The sequence below is a fragment of the Capra hircus genome, chromosome 2 (genome assembly GCF_001704415.2).
Source record: "Capra hircus breed San Clemente chromosome 2, ASM170441v1, whole genome shotgun sequence".
NCBI lineage: Eukaryota > Metazoa > Chordata > Mammalia > Artiodactyla > Bovidae > Capra > Capra hircus.
The window spans coordinates 107,238,106-107,260,449 of record NC_030809.1 but is presented as its reverse complement, the minus strand read 5'-3'; the positions used below and the strand labels follow the sequence as shown (position 1 = coordinate 107,260,449).

At 37.1% G+C, this 22,344-nt stretch overlaps 1 protein-coding gene across 1 annotated transcript in view; it reads right to left on the bottom strand.

Moving 5' to 3' along the window:
• The window catches only part of XIRP2 (xin actin binding repeat containing 2), a 73,811-nt gene that overhangs the window by 39,810 nt on the left and 11,657 nt on the right, over positions 1 to 22,344 (bottom strand). The window contains 2 exon segments of the mRNA XM_005676022.3: positions 1,539 to 1,676; positions 7,460 to 7,620. Of these exon segments, the coding sequence (XP_005676079.2) occupies positions 1,539 to 1,676; positions 7,460 to 7,516 (195 nt within the window). The 5' untranslated portion in view covers positions 7,517 to 7,620.

The window sequence follows — 22,344 nt, the reverse complement described above, 5'->3', positions numbered from 1 at the left end:
TCTATGTGACTCAGCTGATACATGTCAGAGGTGGTGCATGAACTCATATCTACCGAGTCTCATAGTTCTTACACTCTATCACACCGCTTTCCTGTAAATTAAAGGACGTGTAAAAACCTGTACTTCTACATAGGATTTATTTAAATTATTAATAATGACTATATATCATGTAGTTGATCAATTTCAAGTAAACACACATACTTGATTCACTTAGATTCCTATGTTGCAAAAGCTATATTTTAGATCGCAACTATATCCAATCCCAGGTTTCCTTGGTGGCTCAGTGGTAAAGAATTCACCTGCAAGTTTGATCCCTAGGTCGGGAAGATAGACCTGGAGAAGGAAATGTCAACCCATTTCAGTAATCTTGTCTGAAAAACTCCATGGGCAGTCCTTGAGGTCACAAAAGAATTGGACATGTCTTAGCGACCAAACAGCAACAATATCCAATCTTAATTTATTTATATTACATTTCCTTTAGGTAAAATTAAAAGAAATCTTGCCTTAAACTTGAGCTACTTATATTGCACCTTAAAATTTTTTTTCAAACAAAGCCAGAAAAAGAAAACAAATACTATTTCACATATCAGACTTTTTTTTTAGTGTTAATTAGCAATATGTTTAATACATATATTTAATATATTTTGATTGTTGCATATTTAGTAACATATATAAAATAAATCAGACTTTTAATTAATCTATCTGATATACTTTCCCTGCTACCCGACCACCATACACACTCGAATGCCTTAGCATTCAACACTTAGACAACTCTAAATATCCTTGGGATTTTTCTGAAAAAGCAAAAACAAAAAATACTTTTATGTCCTATGACAACATTTCAGAAATATCCCAGTTACTTTCTTCCTCATAGAAAGGCTATTTACAGTGCAGTTACTATTTTTCACAGTGCCAGGCTCAATCTAATGAGTCTTATTACTAATATTTTCACAATCAAAAATCATTATAACCCATGACAATACTTGGTGATATATGACAATGGAGTAATGAAATGGGAAAATAAAATCTTTTATGTAAGATAGCATTTAGAGGTTGCATTATTAAGTTTTATATAACATCTGGGTTCCACTACTCAATTTTTGATTATTTTAAGCAAATAGAAAACTCATCAAAATAAGCAGCTGAATAATGCTTCAAATTTAATCTATGCAAAGAAATAACAGGTAGTTTATCATGAGTTATAATGTAAAGGCAGAAGTTCAATGTAAATATTGTTCTCAACATTTCTGTTTACCTGTTGACTAACTTAGACTATTTAATTTTCATTTTTGAGACATTAGAAGCCGAGAAAAAAATATACCAGTGTGATTTTCTAGAAATATGTCAAAATGCTCCAATAAGTTAATACACTGATATGCTTTCAGGATGATTATCAAAACATTTCAAAATTACCATTCTTGATGAGTAATAAAAACAAATATACCACCAAAGAGGGCGGGTGTGTGTGTTTTATATTAGCACTGAAATAAGAGCATTTCAGCCAGACAGGATTTATCCTTGACTGATAGTAGTATTACCTGCTCAGATCTGTTCTGGTGTTGGTATTGGTACTGAGTGAAGGTATTAGAGGAAGAAGCAATTTTGTCCTTCTCAAATTGTTTCTTCACTCTGGCCAAACCACCAGGCACTGTGCACATTTCTGATTCTTCCAGCATCTAAAACAAATTAAGAAAAAGGAAAATTCAACTTTACATCATCTCAGGGTAGGATTCTCAAGCTATTAAAAAAAAAATCATTGACAGTTATTAATGGGTGGTATAATAGAAAGACAGTAACATAAATAATTATTTCAGAAGGCCTTTATTACAGAAAACCTTAATAAAAATAATCTATCCATGATGGTTTTTCATGTGTCAGTCTTCTGATATAAAGTTAGAAGAATCTTCAAAGTATTGAGTTAATTTTCTTTATCTCAGATAGATTTTGATGTCTGGAGATTAGACCTGTTAGAATGTATTTCTCTCATACTACATAAACTAGCCAGATATTAGAACAATGGATTAAATTTTAATCCATAATAAAATTGTTATTAAAATTCCAAATGTCTAGATAGGTAACACATCATTAACAATATTAAAAAAGAAATTTGACTTATTCCAAAACATACTTAAATCATTAAGGATAAACAAAATAGCTTTGGAGTTCTTTTAAGGGAGCATATTTTTAATCATATGAAAAAATACTAAAGTTAATAAAAATAACCACTATTTAATACATAGTGCTGAGTGATTTTCTTCTATATATTTACATATATTTTTTCATTTGATGCTTCTCCATATTCTGTGAGATATGAACATTTATCATCCTCACTTTAAAATGAGGAAATTGAGGTTTGGGGAAGTAAGACATCTTGTTAAATTCTCACAACTAGGGTGTGAGTGTGGGAGCTGGAGTTTGAAACCATATCTGCCTGTCTTAATCACAGCTGTCTGTCTTAACACTAGCCTTTAAAAAATAGGCAGAAAAACAGATACTCCGAGATGGATGTATCCTAGGACTCAGCCCTTAGCCTTGGTATATGAGACTCTGGGTTGGGTGGGAGGGTCTAAGTTTAGAAAGATCCTGGTCTATCACTGGCAGTTTATGGATGAGAAAGCTCATTCTAGTAGGAGTCACTTGGAACAACCCGAACAACTTTGAGAAGTTGTCTCAGATACTCTGTCCCTGTGGGAAGCTCAGTAACTCGACGGCTTTGGTTTTGACGATTCAGCATATTCCGCAGCCCAGCAGGCACTCAAGCCCAGGTGGGATGACAACTGTTTAGCAAACAGGCCCCAGGCCAACCCACTCTCCTCTAGGATGTGTCCCAGTATGAGACTGGGAGGAGATTCAGTGACACTTCATGCACAGAAGGTCTCCTGAGGTCTGGCCCAGTCCTGACATAACCCTGGAAGACTTGAAACCTGAGAGTATCTGGATACTTGTGAGCTGAGGTTCCCTGGACTGTGGATTCTTACGATCCTGAAATCCTGACTGAAATAGTTTCTCAAACAAGTACTAAAAGTACAACACTATATTGAGGTTTTCTATACTCTAAAATGGGTTTCCAGAGGTGGCACAGTGGTAAAGAATCCGCCTGCCAATGTAGGAGACACAAGAGACCTGGGTTTGATCCCTGGGTCGGGAAAATCCCCTGGTGGAGTCAACGGCAACTCACTCTAGTATCCTTGCCTGGAATATCCCTTGGGCAGAGTAGCCTGGCGGGCTACAGTCCGCGGGGTCACAAAGAGTCGGACAGGACTGACCGTGCATGCGTGCCCACACGCAGGCAATACTCTAAAACACTGGAGATGAAATTAATATTCGGGATTGTCTGAATTACTGGCAGATACTCAAGTGGTTGCTTTATCAAGTTTATAACCTTTCCCCAGTTACAGGGCTTGCCAAATATTTCAGAATAGCACATTAGCTCAATGGAAAGAAGGGATACATTCTATCAAACTGTAACAAACTTCACACATAAATCCTGGTCAATTACTATCACCTGATACATGTTAAAATCATAGGAAATTATGGCATCTCTTTTGAAATTTAAGATAAAGAAAGGGAAGGGTAAATTAAGGCTACAGTATTTCTCTTATCCCCTCAAACATTTAATTTACATAAATGACCTTTTTCAGTTGATCATGTATGCTGCTGCTGCTAAGTCGCTTCAGTCGTGTCCGACACTGTGGGACCCCATAGATGGCAGCCCACCAGGCTCCCCCGTCCCTGGGATTCTCCAGGCAAGAACACTGGAGTGGGTTGCCATTTCCTTCTCCAATGCATGAAAGTGAAAAGTGAAAGTGAAGTCGTTCAGTTGTGTCCGACTCTTAGCGACCCTATGGACTGCAGCCTACCAGGCTCCTCTGTCCATGGAATTTTCCAGGCAAGAGTACTGGAGTGGGGTGCCATTGCCTTCTCCGATCATTTATAGATAATATATAAATATTAAATTACAGAAATCAAGCCAAATTTTGTTAAGAAAGTTACCTTTTCCAACAACTATAAACAATGTCCAAATGATGTGCAAATTAATCTGGTAGGTCTGATTAATTATGCTAATGAATGGATACTTTCCTGGTACGTGTGTTTGCACAAAAAATATCAGTTCGTACACTGAATAGACTGCCTCTTATCTACTAAACGAATTAGAAAAAAATGGATATATCCATTCATTTCCTTTAGCACCGTGCTTTGGAATTAGACCATGTTACACACGCAACAATGCATACAGTTTGTTGATATTTTCTAGTAATACAACCCAGTACTCCTGATGCCACTTGCTGGGCTAAGAGGGAAAGCCCTTTGAGCTATAGTTCAGTTAGTAGGAGTGAAAAGGTTTTTTTGTTTAGTTCAGCTTGTAAGTGCATGTTTACCTATGTAACATGGCAGGACTTACTCAAGAAGCAGCCTGTGACTATGAGCTGGAGTGATGTTTCTTTGCTTAGACTGAAATCATTATGCCTTGGTTACCACCAGGTACTGACATCCCAACTACTCCATGTAATTGTCAATGACCATATAACTTAGATTGCTTTGCGCTGAACCTTTAAAAAAAATGTTTATCCTTATTCTATGTTTCCTATTCTTGGACACAGCAATAAGATTTGGAATTTAATGGGTACACCAATACAATTATTCTATTAACAAGTCAATTTAAATACCTAACACAAAATCTACCTAATGTTATTTTAATAGTAAGTTAATTTAAATATATAACACTTAAACCTAGGCAAGTATATTACATAGAGAATCAGCAATTTTGTTTAAAAGAATTGTTCTTGGTTTCTAAAGCATAATAGAAATAACATAATTTGGGGAGTAGGACAAACAGTGATTCTAATCCCATGTATGAGCCTTAAAACCTTGGGCTAGAGTTCCTTAATCTCAGTTTTCTTTCTTATAAACTGGGGGGGGGAGGCGGGAAGGGGAGCAACATATTTCTCACAGATTTTTAGCAAGTGTTAAAAATGAAGATAAAGGAAATAAAATTGCACAGCACAAAATGTGTTGCTTTGTTGCTTAATAAATGTTACTTCTCCTTTCTCCTCTAGGGGGCTTCTGTAGACTGATGCTTTGTCACAGGCAGGCCTTTCCTTTGGTGGTGGTGGTGGTGTAGTCCCTAAGTCGTGTCAGACTCTTGAGCCCCCATGGACTGCAGCCTGCCAGGCTCCTCTGCCCATGGGATTCTCCAGGCAAGAATACTGGAGTGGGTTACCATTTCCTTCTCCAGGGGATCTTCCTGACCCAGGGATTGAACCCCGGTATCCTTTGCAAGCAGATCCTTTACCAACTGAGCTCTGAGGGAAGCCCCAGCCTTTCCTTTATGTTCAACAAAATACCACCTGGCTGATTCTAGGACAAAGAGAAACTGATCTAGGACAAAGAAACTATCTCAGTGTAATTCAAATATAATGGGTTCAGTTTGGGGCCACATCAATGACTTCCAAATTCTGCACATAAAATATTTGGTTTATTTATGTAGACAACACTTGGTTATAAGTAGTTTCCATGCTTTTTTGATTAAACAAACATTTGATGCAATTGACCAAATGAGGCAGTTATTTTGCTGTATCTTAAATATTTATCAGGATTTCTCTGAGATAATATATGTGCTCATTTTTCTCAAAATATTAGCTTAGGGGCAAACCAAACAATAGGGCATTTTTTGGGCCAATATGCGTTCCTGTATAAGAAGAGGCAGTTGAATATAGTTAAAAGAGTACTGGAGTCAAGAGACTTTGAATCTAGTCTGGCTTCGTTGCTATCTAATTCCATGACCTCCCATAAATCGCTGTCCCTCACTTAGTTTTATCTGTACACGGGCAGGAAAGACAGGGACTATTAAATTCCTTTTACATAGACTTTCTTCAGAATAGCACTGAAATTAAAAATTTTTTATATTAAATAGTGAGAAATTGTTTCCCATGTGCCTGATTTAAATGTTTTCCTTTTAACATTAAATACAAATCATGCCTTGTACACATGTGTTTTATGGTATATTATCCTCGTGCCTAGCAAGATAAAAGTCTTCCTAGATAAAAGATGGCTTAGTAAATAGCTAGTCTTTATCTAGGTATTTTCAAAGTCAGCTTGTTTCCCCAAGAAACATTCTTCCAATTTATTATCTAACTTGTGGTGAAATGGCTTAATGATCCAGCAGGGGGTGCTATGTAAGAAGACTGGCAGGAGGTGCTGGAGGGATACTATTTGTTTTGGAAGTATTTAGATATTTCTCTACATTCATTCAACATCTATGCTGTGTCTAAAATGTATTTTAATTACTATGTAAAATCTTAAATGTCATCTAGAATTGCAATATTGTTAATGAGTTTGGCACAGTCATTCTTGTCTCTGACTAATTTGTAAAGAAAAACGCCGCTTCACAGTAGCTATTTTAGAATACCACCCTTCTTGGCTATTCTCTCTCTCTTGTGGATAAATGAACATCTTTGCTAATTTGGAGATTATAATTATAAAAGAATATCCTTACATTCCATTAAAGCTTCTACTAATAAAATGACTTCTCAAATCCTGTGGCTTGCAGGCCGCAGAATATGGAGTCCAACAAACTCTTTTGAATATGACTTTAGTATGCATTGGCTCTAAATACCGGTGGTCTTACTGAATCCTGCTCTTTCGTATAATCATAAGTGGTTTAGCAGAGTGCCTACATTGCTAATCTCCCTCATTTCTATGTTGATTAAGCTACTCGTAATGGATTTAGTGCATACAGAAAAATGAAAAAAGCAAAAGAAATTATATTGCCAGTGAATTTAAATTAACTGTACATGTGAACAAGGAGGATGGGAGGCAGACCCACATGATTAAGATTTTGAAATTAATTCCCAACCTTCCTGAGGAGAATAGCTATAGGTTAAATGATAATTGGGGCAATAATAACACATTTATACAGTGCCTTACGGCTTACATGTAAATTATCTCTTTGACTCTTCACAGAGACCATCTGCAGTAGGTGGTTTTTCCCATTTTTCAGTTAAGGAAACTGAAGTTCAGAGAGGGGTTAAGATAGGAGCCCAAGTTTATACAAATGGTAAATGGCAGCATGCATGCTAAGTGGCTTTAGTCATGCCTGACTTTTTGTGACCCTAGGGGCTGTAGACTGACAGGCTCCTCTGTCCGTGGGATTTCATGCAAAAATACTGGAGTGGATTGCCATGCCTTCTTCTAGGGGATCTGCCTGACCCAGGGATTAAGCCTTAGTCCCTTATGTCTGCTGCGCTGGCAGGCAGGTTCTTTACCACTAGTGCCACCTGGGAAGCCCCAGTAAGTGGCAGAGCTGAAGCTTAATTTCAGAAACCCTGAATCTGATACACATTATTCCTGTTTTCTCTACTTTATCCAATTGTCCAGTAGTATTCTTATATTGCCATGTAAAGAAGGCATGTGAAAGGCAATCAGCCGGCCTAATGCAGGAGCACCAGGAGCAGCTTACATTGGCGGAGAAGCTGCGGCAGTCGCCCCTGGAAACAGCTGCCTGGTACCTCGCCATCCGTTCCTTCAAGGACACCACTTCTTGGAGGTCTGACACACTCTTGCTCTGCGCGGCAGTGTCTTCTGCAAATCCACTCGCAGGCTTAGTAGGGCCAGCAGTCACTAAAAACAAACGTAGCATGCTCAGATACGATTCAGGTTTTGAAAAGAAAATAACATCATCTTAGGAACAGTGAAGGCACTTAAAACATCTGGTTTTGGAAAGCAGACTGTAATATACCACAGTATTTCCCATGTTTCACAGTCACCTTCTTTTTTTAAACCTTCAAGCAAAGCTACAAAATGCCAATAGAGAAGCATCTGCTTATGCAAACAGCAAATGAAAATACTGCCCCACTTTCCTGCCATTATTCCGATAAACAGTAACTATTTATTGACATACATAATGTTAATGAAACTCCTGAAGCACTATGTGTTGGATTTATGCTAAATGCTATAAAAGCATAATCTCATTTACTTCTCTAACAACCTCATGAAGTATGTTCCATTATTTTCTAAAATTTATAGATAAAGAAAATGGAGAATCAGAGTAATTAAAAAACTTTCCCATGATCACACAATTAGTAAGTGTCAGATTTGGTGGTTTGACTAAATCTTTAGCAAGTCTAAAAATTGCTCTTTGCCTCTTACCTTACCCTTCAACCCTCAAGGAGATAGATCTAGAAAGATCTATTGAGATAGATCTAAAATATGTGAATGCTATGAGAATTATAGACTGGAGTTTTTCCTTTTATTTCATAGTGGCATGTGTTACATAAGACAGCATTAATAGTTCCCTTTAAAAATAAGTTTTGCCAGTTATTCCAGATCACCTGATATTTTCCCATGAAAGCCATCTACCTAACAAAAATATAGGTCATTAGATATTACATATTTGCAAACAGAGCAAAAGCCTGATTGCATGATCACAGAATAACAGATGTTAGAAGCAGAAATGTCTTAGAGATACCGTAGTCTCATCTGGTCTAATCAATTCCTTTTAGGCATAAGGAAACACATCTACATGTTTCCTGATGTGAAAGGAATATAAGGACCCTCCCTGGTGAGTGTGATTCTCCATGTATTATTTAAATACAGGTGCCAGAGTTGATTTCAAAACTAGTTTTTGTTATTTAATTCAGTGTTCTTTGCTGCTATCACTCTGTTTGTTTGTTTACTATTTACTCTTTAAAAATTGTAATTCCAAAATCATTTCAAGGGCTCCTTCTGGGGCCAACCAGTGAATGGTGTGTGTGTGTGTGTTTTGATATGTTCATCACTCATTCATACACCCCTGCCTTTCTCCTTAGGGCTGTTGTTTTTTGCACTCATAGGGTAGTGGTCTTTGGTGTGCTTTGTTATTTGAATTGGTTTACCAACACTGACTCAAAGCCCCAGACAACCCCAGTTAACAGACCACCAAGCTGTTTCCTCCCTGCCCTGCTCCCCTATCTTCTCACCTTGTCCCCACACTGAACCATCTTAGTACATTGTTTGTTTTTTTCCATCAGCTACTTGAAAGTTTATGTACACATAGCAATTTGAGAATAATATGCGTGACCCAGGAGAGATTAAAAATCATTTGTAGTTTGACTCCGTATTTTGTAGTTTGATTCCGTATTTGGCTTTCCTTAAGGACTTCTTATTATATTAAATTATAGGTATATTTTAAAGTTTTAATTTTTTTATATTTTATTTCACACATATCAAAAAGAAACAAAATATAAAGGAATAAGACATTGTATCATATGCATGCTGTGATTGTATAACCTGATATATTCACAATAAATGTGAATTAGTTTTTAAAATTCACCTGTCTTCTGAAAACTCTATATATCCACACAAAAGTATAACTCCTCCAGATAATCCTGATAAAAAGAGATTCACACAAACTACTGAAAGTCTTTCACATGCAGAAGAAAATATGTCTTTATTTTTCTCTGTGCATCGTCTATTTGTACAGATGAATTCTGATTATGTTCAGCCATACTCCTCTTGTTGTAAATGGTCACTATATAAATTTTATTGAACATGAACCACTAAAGTTTTTCCACATTATGATATAAATTTCATTTTGTACATTATTCATAAAATGTGTCATTCTTATATCAATCTTAACAGAAAGTCAGTAGTTTATTTTTGCAAAAATTTACAGAGTATTTACTTTCCAAATACTTCAATTTTTATCCTACTTACGGGGAAATGCCTAAGATTATTAATGGTCAGGAAATCAGTTGTCTGAGTATTAGAGAGATTTGGCTTCCATTGCCTTGTGGCTTTTTCTTCTGATCACAGAAACGACATTATGTTTTAATCTCTCTGTTTCTCTCTCTCTCTTCCTCTCTTTTCCCCATCAGTGACTCTACCTACACAGGCAGGGTAGTGGAGTAGAAAACCTACCTGGAGCAAATAAATTGTGTCCATGTTGTTTTTTAACCTCCTAAGTCAATGTCTTTTAATTTCCTCATTTGAAAAACAAGGTGACACTTCTGTCAAATGTACTGTGAGGCAGCGTGCCCATTTGTTCCTATCCTGATGTTGATGACACCTGATGTAGATTTGTAAGGTTCGTAAAACAGTCTCTTTTTTTTCTTTTTGAAGGATAATTGCTTTACAGAATTTTGTTGTTTTCTGTCAAACCTCAACATTAATCAGCCATAGGTATACATATATCCCCTCCCTTTTGAAACTCCCTCCCATCTCCCTCCCCATCCCACCCCTCTAGGTTGATACAGAGCCCCTGTTTGAGTTTCCTGACCTATACAGCAAATTCCCATTGGCTACCTATTTTACATATGGTAATATAAGTTTGCATGTTATTCTTTCCATATATCTCACCCTCTCCTCCCCTCTCCCCATGTCCATAAGTCTATTCTCTATGTCTGTTTCTCTATCACTGCCCTGTAAATAAACTCTTCAGTACCATTCTTGTAGATTCTGTATATGTGCATTAGAATACAATATTTATCTTTCTCTTTCTGACTCACTTCACTCTGTATAATAGGTTCTAGGTTTGTCCACCTCATCAGAACTGACTCAAATGCATTCCTTTTTATGGCCACTGTGTATTTGTATCACAGCTTCTTTATCCATTCATCTATTGATGGACATTGAGGTTGCTTCCATGTTCTAGCTATTGTAAATAGTGCTTCAGTGAACAATGGGATACATGTGTCTTTTTCAATTTTGGTTTCCTCAGGGTATATGCCTAGGAGTGGGATTGCTGGGTCATATGGTGGTTTTATTCCTAGTTTTTAAAGGAATCTCCATTCCATCTTCCATAGTGGAAGACGTATCAATTTACATTCCCATCAACAGCGCAAGAGTGTTCCCTTTTCTCCACACCCTCTCCAGCGTTTGTTGTTTGTAGACTTTTTGATGAGGGCCATTCTGACTGGTGTGAGGTGACATCTCATTGTAGCTTTGATTTGCATTTCCCTAATAACAAGCGATGTATTTCATGTATTTCATGTATTTGTTAGCCATCTGTAAGGACAGTCCCTTTCTTAGTGATGTGTGGCAAAGAAGATAGGAACATTGGTTGTCTGACCGCATGATATTCTCTTTCAGAATATGACTGACATTAGAAACAGGGTTAACTGAGTTTAGGGAAACTTTAAAGAGAAAGGTAACACAGAACAAAGTGGGTGTAAGACAGACTCAAAGATATCCTGTACAACACAGGGAACATAGCCAATATTTTGTAATAACTGTAAATGGAAGATAACCTTTAAAAATTAAATAATTTTTAAAAACATTACTAATAATTGACTGGAAACTAAAGATGCTATTGTCATAAAATACTTGTAGAAAATAGGGAATAATAGGACCTGTAAGTATTCTAATGGAAACCAGAGTGTGGAGGACCATGCCATAAGGCTACAGTGGTCTGTGAAAGAGAGGAAGGGAAAATAAAATTTTACACGACTATTTCTGATAAAAAGCATTATAAATATTTACATCACAACACCATTGTACTAGAAGTTATTTGTTTCTGGGATTTAGAGGTAATTCACTGTGCAGATGAGTAAATAAACTTTTTTAAAAGTTCAATGAATTCTCTCAAATCTCCAGTTAATGAGTTCTCCAGCCCAGCCTAGAATCTATTGTAATCCTATATATAGAATATTTTATTTGCTGATAAGAAAATACTTGCTAATCCACCCCCAAATTAACTCTTTCTGTAATAGAATATATCCTGTAAAGCAGAAAGAGCATATAGGGAAGCACTTGGAAAGAATATACACCACTAACAAATCTAAGCTGTTATCATGAGACTATTAGAAACCAAGGGTAGGAATGCATTTTCAGAGAATTCTGAGGTTCTCAGGGGAAAGATTTCTATTATTACCTTTTGTAATATAAGAAGTTATATACTCCAGTTAGACCCAATTTATGTCCACTTCCTATTTTCTTAAATCATGAGAGAGCGTGTGACTATTTTTCATGTCTCTATTTTCCATGAGCCTCAAACATGTGCTTTTCTTCTGCAGGTTTTAAAAATGAAGAAACTGGCTAAACCAATGGATCAATCAAGCAAATTTACCTAGGTTGCAAAGTTTATTATGCTTCCTTGAATTTTACTTCCTGTGGAAAGTCCTTGTTTAAGGAATTTTTAAAAAAGCAAAGTAGTACAAGATGAGGCAGAATGCCCTGATTTTGTTGAGCGATTATTCATCTGCATGTAATCAGTCACAGAAGGGTTTGCATGGTCAGCCTTCTGTGTTTTCTTGGAGGTGATAATAGTTTTAAGATACCAGATATACAAAATGATAAGGAATAGGCAATGTTTTGAATACACATTGAAAATTTCTCCTAATTTCACAATTTCTGTTATCAGTGAAAGAATTCTTAGAAATATGCAGAGACTAATATCAAGAGGCATTTCAAAAGGGTCACTGAGACATTTGCTATGTCTTCAAATTAGCTGTTCAGGAATTTTCAAAGATGCAATTCAGTTTTTTTAGTTTATAAATGATATGTTCCTAGAGCATTAAAAAATGACAAATCTATCCTTATTTCTCATTAAACAAATGTCTAAAAGCTGAAATAACAAGTTATAAATATAATTAATGACTTGGAAATAAAGGTTAATGTCTAGATACATAGTGGTAGGCTCAGTGTATTGCTTCAAAATACTGTCAAAGTCATAAAAGTGTTTATTTAGAAAACACCTAATGCGACAGGATTCACATGACCAAGTGCTTTGTCATGATCTTATTTCTAAAGCAAGATTCAATCTCAACACATTTTCTAAATTTAAATATGTCTTATTATTTTCAAAATATGAGAGGCCCATTCCCAAATCATAGTTGTGGGTAAAGTTTTATGGAAAAGATGATTATGTCAATGGATGTTACTGGATGAAAGACTGATATTGAACACCAGGAGCTTTAAAACTGGCTTGTACAAGGATGGTGTAAATTTTTGTGAGTCACCTCTTTACTTCTCCCTGTTGCCTGTGCAATATGAGCTATGTGAAATAAAGTAAAAAATACTTTGGCCTCTGTATTTCACTAAGAGACTGTTTGCTAGAGTCTGAGTTGTGAAGCTGATATTTGGTCTCTCTGATTTAGAGCACAGATATAAGCAGAGGTGTTTCTGATTTCCTAGCTGTGGTGAAATCAGAAGGAAAGTTATCAAAGGCGGGAAAAGAACTAAAGGTATAAAAGTTTTTTAGAAGAATTAAAGCACACATTGAAGGCAGTTAATAGAGTTACTGTATGTTGCAGAGGGCTCCCTGGGTAGCTCAGGTGGTAAAAAATCTGCCTGCAATGCAGGAGACCTGGGTTAGATCCCTGGGTCCAGAAGATCCCCTAGAGAAGGAAATGGCTTCCCACTCCAGTGTTCTTGCCTGGAGAATTCCATGGACAGAAAAGCCTGGCGAGCTACAGTACATGGTGTCACAAAGAGTTGGACATGACTGAGCGACTTTCTTTTTCATATGCTGCAGAAGAGAAAAACCAATAGCGAAATACCAATGACAATGTGAAAGACGATGGCAAAGATACAGAAAAGACAGCAAAATTCAAAATGCTACTACAAGATAGTAGCATTTCAGTGGGAAGGTGGAGGAATGAGCAGAACAAATGAAAAATAGATTTTTTGCTGAAAATAGAAGAAATATTTGCTGAAAATAAAAGTTGGGCATTGATAGATTTAAAGTATTTACCATAATCCAGGATAAAAAGTAGTTCTAAAACACCAATAGTAAATCCTGGTAAAACATTTCAGAATCAAGGAAAAGAAATTATCCAGACAAATGAAGGATTTCTGTGATGATGAGGCAAAATTCAGGATGTCTTCTTTTTAACACTGAACACTAAAAGCAGTTAGAGAACTGATTACTGAAATTTTAGTGTCAGTACAGAACTAGAGTCTCTCTGAATTCGAGTCTATGTGAATGCAAGACTCTGAGAACTAGGGTCTATGTGAATTCAAGAGCCTATGTGAATTCAAGAGTCTATGTGAATTCAAGACTTTGAAAACTAGAGTCTATGCGAATTCAAGAGTCTATGCGAATTCAAAACTCTGAGAACTACAGTCTATGTGAATTCAAGTTGGTATTCATGTGAAAAGTCAATAAAAATCAAAACACAATCCTTTTAACAAGTCAGCCAAAAAGAAAACAAAGAGACTTAACAAAATAAAATGGAATAGTGTAAAACCAAATGTAAATAAACATGTGCCAAACTTCACCTAAAAGACAAAGACAAATATTAATAAGTCCAATCATATGCCACCTGCAAGACAAAATTTAAAAAGAAAATATTGGGCAAGAAATTGCCAGGCAAAAATAAATGAAGAGGAGTTATCATGGCTATATTCCTTTCATGCAGTAGCATTAAAAACAAAAATATGTTCAATGAAATAGAGAGCTATTCTATAAATAGAAGATGCTACCCCACTATGAAGCCATAGCAACTATGAGCTTCTGCATGCTGACTAGCATAGAACAGAAACATATAAAGGTCATCTGTAACAAAAAGGAGAATTTTTGTATAATTGTTGTGAATATAATTGCTGTAGATGACTTTAATATTTTTCCATCTTTGCCATATGAAACTTCAGAAATAAATTAGCTGAATTATACTTAAATAAGGTTTATTTTAATGTCATTTATGTATTCTTTATTATGAAATACTGATTATAATAAACATGACATATTCACTATGCTCCAGAGCCTCCAGTCTAACTGGTAAGAAAGATAGGCAATTTTAGCCCAGAGTGTTTATGGTTTTCCATCAGGTTGAGTTGGGAGCCCCTGGGATGGGGAGAACCTAATCTACCTGGGTGTGTCGTTGCGTTGTGTCAGGAAGGCATCCTGAGAAGTGGAACATCTGCACTGAAACAAGAAAGAGTTGGCTCGTGACCGCGTGGAAGAGAAGAAGATGCAGAAAAGGAAGGAAACAGCAGCATTACCAACAAATCGTGTTGGGAAAATTAGGCAATGCTTTTGAGGAAAACATTAAGAGTTTCTCACCACATGTTAAAGTCAGGAAAATATTTAGAAAACACCTAATGTGACCAGATTCACACCACCAAGTGCTTTGTTGTGATCTTATTTCTAAAGCAAGACTTAAGTGATTTTTAAAATGATGAAAATTCCTTAGAGAGATATAGCTAATTCATAAAATGAGTTCCGTTGGACATTCTTAGCATAAAAATTCAAAGTGACAAAATCTTTCCAAATATGTATTGAGACAAAAGAAAACTGGAGGACAGACAAGTATAATAAATAGGCTGAAGTGTTAATTTTCTAATTATTTTCTAACATTATTGAAAAGACAAATAAATGACTCAAAGGAATGATTCACAAGCAAAAAAACAATAGAAAATATGTACAAAGTGCTTTCTACATGTCAGACATTAGTCTTTTTAATGCTCTCAACTGCCGTATGAGGTAGAGACTATATTTATTTTTAATCTCCATTTTACAGATAAGGAAACAGAGACATGGAAAGACTGTCAAACTTGTTCAAGATCAGGTGGCTAGTAAGCTTCAGAGCTGGAAAGAAAGCTAGACAATCTGGCTCTGGGTTCTGTGACTTAAGTACAATTCTATGCTATATCTCAAGAAGTACAAGTGTCCAAAAACCAAAAGACAAACCCAAACAATTACCTTCCCAAGGAAAGAGATGAAATAAAATTCAAACAACATAATAATGTCATTTTTTTTTGCTAACTGACTCACTGCATATGCAATAAAAACATATAAAATAAATAGACCTAGAAAACTGATCTGATGTATAATTATGACTCAAAAGAAATTCTAAGGTTTAATAGTAATTTGAATTCTCAGGCAGAAAAATAAGAATTTAAAGATTTTTTTATTAGAAATTTTCTAAAATCAATTTAAGAAGCCTTTATTTAGTCCAGACTAAAAGCTAGGCAGAGAATGAGCTGGAGTGTCACAAAAGTCCACAAAGCTGATACAAATACAGATGTCAGCTTCAAGAAGGCAAGTGTTCTTCTGGAGACATATCAATAGCTTTGCTATTATATTCTGGATGCATTCTAAAGAAGTCAACTACTCAGAAAATTGACTTAGAACTAAATTGGGAGAATGATGAACTAAATTCCATAAAATCTAAATATATGATTTATAACCCAGCTCAAATTTGTGTACACCAGATCAAATCTATGGACATACCATAGACTCAGAGCCATTAGCATGAATAAATTTTCTATAATTCTTAATATTTGCATATCCCTCAGCTAATAATAAAGTTCATCTCTTTTAAGCATTCAGAATGCTGCTGCCAAGTCAAATTTGTACTCAATTTGAGTTTTATATATTTTACTCTCATTTGAATATTATAAAACCAAGAAATAGGTGGAGAATAAAATGAAACAGCAAGTGTATAGCAAATCTTGCATTAATTTACAGTGTTTTAAAAAAACATGGAGAAGAAGGGCAGAGAGTTAACTGAGTAAAAGTGTTTGACGTGACGGCACAAAAGGCATGCTGTGGCATATGAACCCAGTAAATCAGATCCGACCTTTTAGACCACCCTTCCTTTGGCCCCGTTCCCCCCAGAAGCATTGTGTTGTGGGTACTCCAGTCACCTCTCCAAACTCCATTCATTCATGTGATTTGCACGATTTATACATTAACAAGAACAGATCATCTCTCAGGGTGATAAAAAGGATTAGTTCTTGCTTTCTTAGTAAATCTTCCCTAACCACTATTCTCCTTATTCAGGTACTAGAAGAGATCCTACACATCCAGTTGCCTCATAGAGGAGAAAGACAAGGTTTAGCAATGCGGTAAACAAAGTATAGGTTCTCAAAAGATGTGTACATCCTTATCCCCCAAATCTGTGAGTGTGTGTGTGTGTGCGCGTGTTATGTGTTATGAGCAGTTATGTCTGACTCATTGCGACCCCATGGACTATAGCCCGCCAGGCTCCTCTGTCCATGGGGTTCTCTAGGCATGAATACTGGAGTGGGTTGCCATTTCCTTTTTCAGGGGATCTCCCTGATCCAGGGATCGAACCTGTGTCTCTTGCTTTTCTTTCATTGGCAGGTGGGTTCTTTACCACTGCACCACTGAGAAGCCCCAGAATCCGTGAATATGGTATTTTATTGGGTTGACCAAAAGTTCATTCAGATTTTCCTGCAAGATCTTACAGAAAATCTTGAATGTACTTTCTGGTTAACTCAATACATGACAAAGGGGACTTTGCAGATGTGATTAAATTAAGAATTTTAAGGTGGGAAGACTATCCAGGATTGTCCAGGTGGGTTCAATGTAGTCCCAAGGTTTCACATGAGGGAAGGAGAGGCAGGAGAGTCAGAGTCAAAAGGGAGAGATAATGACAGAGGTGAGAGAGGGGGAAAAAGGTGAAGAAGGAGAAAAGGAGGAGGGAGAAGTGGAGGAGGAAGGAGAAGAGGAAGAGGAGTGAGAGGGAGGGGAGGGGGGAGGAGGAGAGTGGGGTGGGAGAGAGAGCTGTAATACAAAATCTAAGCTACTGGCTTTGAAAGCAGAGGAAAGATTCCATGAGTCAAAGAATGCAGGTAGATTCTAAAAGTTTCGAAAGGTAAGCTCCCCCATAGAACTTCTAGGAGGAGGCGGGGTCCTAGGCAACACTGTGATGCTGATCCAGTGAAACTTGTTTTGGACCTCCAGAACTGTAATAGAATGGATTTGTGCTATTGTAAGCACAACTGTATGTATTAATAACTGTTTGCATTAATTTGTTACAGCAGTAATAGAAAACTAATACAAGCATCCACTGTACATGTACATGCACCTCACCAAGTCTGAAATCACTACACAGTCAGTTCTTTTAATGGCATATTTCAGTTCTAGCTGCCCCAAATTTCATAGATTTATATACACAAACCATGCTCTGTTGGAAACATCTTTGAATTTCTTTGTGCCTCAAAGAATAAATGTCTACCTACTCATAGATAAGACTTAGTATAAAAGTCCACTTAGATTCTAATCTCTCTGGGTAACAGAACTGCCATTTCTAACTGTAATAACAACTTCTTGTATAGACTTGTCTTCTCTTTTCTGCAGCCCCTGGCATCTCATAAGAAGTTCTCCTGGTACAAGAGCAGTTATAAATGTATAGAATTTAGACGGAAATTAAATAATCATTCGTGCTTAATATTGCTAGTTTGGACATATTTGAAAATTCAATCATATTGCTATTAAATATGTTAAATTGATTGCTTAAAGTATTGGCCAGTTAAAAAATCAATAATTGAATTAAATGACTTAAATTTCTTTGAAGTGGTCAAATAACTTGAAAGTATTAAATGCCTATAGATGATGCATACTTTTACAAAATAAGTCTTGTTAGATATTTCCCTAACACAATGAGACGTATATTGCATTACAACAATAACTACTTGTTAATGAGGATCAATTATGTGTTAGCCATTTTACACGTGTATTCTTACACATCATTTTATGTCTAATTCTTACAACAACTCTACCTGATGGGTGGTATTATTTCCAGTTTACTAATGGCAAAAGTAGCATTTAAAAAGATAAAATCATACAGTAAGGAGCTGAGCTTGAAAAAGTTCAGGTATTTCTGAGTACAAAGCTATTTAACTCTGCACAGTCTTTTATGTAAGTATTTTTCATTAACATATAACATTATAAAGTAAGCTTTTCATTAAGGGTATGAATCTCCCTTTCTGCTTCCTAAACATCTACACACAAATCCTTTATTTCAGAGTATCTAGGGATAAATCAAAGGAAAACCAGTAAGTTGAATTTCTGTGCCTCTAAGTGAGTTCTTTATTGTCCTTATAAGCTTGAGTTTAGAACTGGAAATCAAGCAAATTCTTCATCTATATTTCTTTGGTCACTCACTGTAGAGCTCAAACTTGAGATGGGGTTAGGTATTGATCCAAGCCAGCAGGGACAGAGTCAAGCTTTTCTGTAAGGGAAGGAAATGCAAAGCCAGGACTACTCTCAGTGCAATTGATTTGTTTTGCCTCAGGGCATGGGAGGTGGTGGCATGATTCCATCAAAGTTTCTTCTTGTTTAAATCAGTATCCCAGGTATACAATAAGGGTATTTGATAAACTCTCCCCTTAAGGCTTTCAGCATACATTTGGTAAACATTTATTACTCATCTAATGTTGACCATAAAGCAGGCTGAGCCCGGAAGAACTGATGCTTTTGAATTGTGGTGCTGGGGAAGACTCTTGAGAGTCCCTTGGACAGTAAGGAGATCAAGTCAATCTTAAAGGAAGTCAGTCCCGAATATTTATTGGAAGGACTGATGTTGAAGCTGAAGCTCCAATATTTTGGTCACCTGATGCTAAGAGCTGACTCACTGGAAAAGACCCTGATGCTGGAAAAGATTGAGGGCAGAGGGAGAAGGGGGCAACAGAGGATGAGATGGTTGGATGGCATCACCAACTGAACGGACATGAATTTGAGCAAACTCCAGGAGATAGTGAAGGGCAGGGAAGCATGGTGTGCTGCAGTCCATGGGGTCACAGAGAGTCAGACATGACTTAGCAACTGAGCAACAACTGTTGACGATGCAGAGTGCTCAGGGCAGGGCACAAATTAATCACTGTTTTATTTAGTCCTGCTCTCCTTGAAAAGAGAAGAAAAGAAAAACCCCAGAGTGATCCTCCAGAAACACAGTGTTTTAAGTGTTGATCTGGCCTTGTGTCTAAAAATAGAAAACCACAACAGCTTGCATCATTTCCACATGCTGACTTAGGAATAAAAAGTTCCCATATGGCTGGCCCTGCCAAGGAAGTTAGCTTTTGTGAATATGCAGCAGGGAGTCCTCCTGAGGTGGGGAATCCTAAAGGAACTTGGTGACACACACACCACATCCCCATCCCCCAAACCACATTCATTTATACTGAGATGAAACTGAATTAAACTAGATCAAGACTAATCATTTTGATGGGGTTGAAAAGTCCCTCACATGTATCCTCATAATGGCTTAATTTCTCTTCAGATTTTTCCCACTTAACCCAAGCAATGAGTAGCTCTCTCTACTGTGCTCTCCCAATGTTTGAAAATTACACTTTGTGTTTGTATTATGTGTTACTTTTTATTGTATTGTTGAATCTCTCTTGTCATCCCTACTTCTCTGCCCTTCCACCTATATGCAGATTCCTCCAGCACAGGGCTGGGTTAAGCTCATTTTGAAACCCATTTTATATCCGTTCTACCTGGGTTTCATCCTGCATGAGGCAAACCCAAGGGAGATTAATCATCTACTCTGGACCCAGAAAGCCTGATATTTATTCTGTCTCTGACACTTACTTTTGACTTTAAGCAAATTTCTTAACCCCTGGAAGCCTTCTTCTTCTTACCTATAACAAGAAGATGATACCAGAACCTGAATGCCTGTGAGGACTGAGGGATATCTGATTAAAGTAATGAGTTTTACATAGTATCTTGCACATAGTAAATAATATATGTTCCCTAGCTTCCTGTCTCCTTGCTGCTGCTGCTAAGTCACTTCAGTCGTGTCCGACTCTGTGCAACCCCATAGACGGCAGCCCACCAGGCTTCGCCGTCCCTGGGAATCTCCAGGCAAGAACACTGGAGTGGGTTGCCATTTCCTTCTCCAATGCATGGAAGTGAAAAGTGAAAGTGAAGTAGCTTAGTCGTTTCTGACTCCCAGCAACCCCATGGACTGCAGCCCACCAGGCTTCTCTGTCCATGGGATTTTCCAGGCAAGAGTACTGGAGTGGGGTGCCATTGCCTTCTCCTTAGGTGGTGTTATATATCCTAGGTAATATTATCCAGATAATTTGAGATGATACAAGTCTGAGAATAATAGAAGTTACAAAGTTCCCCAAATCTCAAAGCCGGTAAGTAGAAAGGATAGGACTTGACTGATCCATATGAATCTCAAGGCTGTTCCACTCCTTTCTAAAGTCAAGTATCTGTCATGCTACTTGAAACAAGAATACAATAGAGCACGACAGAGTAGATAATTACTGGGAGAGACTGGGGCAAAGAAGGCGTACAGTCATGTTCATATGGCCACAGGAACAGAGAAAGTATTTAAGAGAGAAGAATGTCAACGAATGTGATATCCAAAGTATTAGTCTGTCTGTGTTTTTGGCATTAGCCTGCTGGGGGGGATTGGGGGCAGGAGGAGAAGGGGACGACAGAGGATGAGATGGCTGGATGGCATCACTGACTCGATGGATGTGAGTTTGGGTGAACTCTGGCAGCTGGTGATGGACAAGGAGGCCTGGTGTGCTGCGATTCATGGGGTCACAAATAGTCGGAAATGACCGAGCGACTGAACTGAACTGAAATAAATGAACCATTAAATTTTTACCAGGAAACAAGAGGGCAGTCCCCTAGAAAATGTGAAATGTGTGAAAATCACAACACTGTGGGGATGGATCTACTCCTTTTCTTCCTGCAAATGGTTCCTCACATTTCCCCCTGCCCTCTGTTTTGTTAGGTAAAATCATGAAATCATCACTGAAAGCTATTCACATGTTTTATTTCCCTGTGGTGTCTCTGAGCAGTGGGCTTGGCACAGTGAACCCTGGCCTGGACCAGTTAGGTAGTGATGACTGGGCTGCTCCTTAAGACTCTGCCATCCTTGTTGCTGCCTTCCAAAGGCAAAGAAAGAGAAGGATCCTGGATTCCATGTTTAATGATCCATTCCATTGCTGCTCTGGTAAGTACCTCTACATTGCTAGGTACCTCTGCTAAGTACGTCTACATTTCTAGGTACCTCTGCTAAGTATCTCTTGTAAGTACCTTAGTAAGATGTTTGATAACTGCTAAAGGAAGAGGGGTTTTTATATTTGGTTAGTTGGAATATAGGTATTTCTATTATTTCATCTGTATATTCCTTTACTTAAATTGATTTCCATCCCCCTTTTCCCCTAAGGTCTTACTCTAGAAACTCTCCAAAGTTGATATGTTTCTGCATAATTCACCTCTTGCTAACTCATTTCCTCTTTGATGTAACTTAACTTTTTCTCACCCATTATTTCCTAATGTATTCCTTTTATATTCCTACTGCATACTAGCTTAGAATGTGTTCTTTCCCCAAAACAATCCATTTTTATTTCTCAGGCTTGGAAAAATTTCATGCAAAGCTAGTTCGTGTGTACTGAACTATTTTATTTAGTTCCAAGTATGCTGTTGTCACTCAACAGATCAAAAATAAGCAACAGTAATAAAATGCAGATGAACCTTTAATCATTTGCAGTTTTGAAAAACATCTTCCCAGTATGCCTACCTTTAAAACAAGCTTGGGCAGAGTAAGAAAGTTATTTATTACTTAAATCAGTTCTATGCTAGCTGCAATCTGGAAAAGCCAGACATTTCTAGGAATTCCTCAGTTCTTCATCCTCTAACTTTCCCCTCTCCAT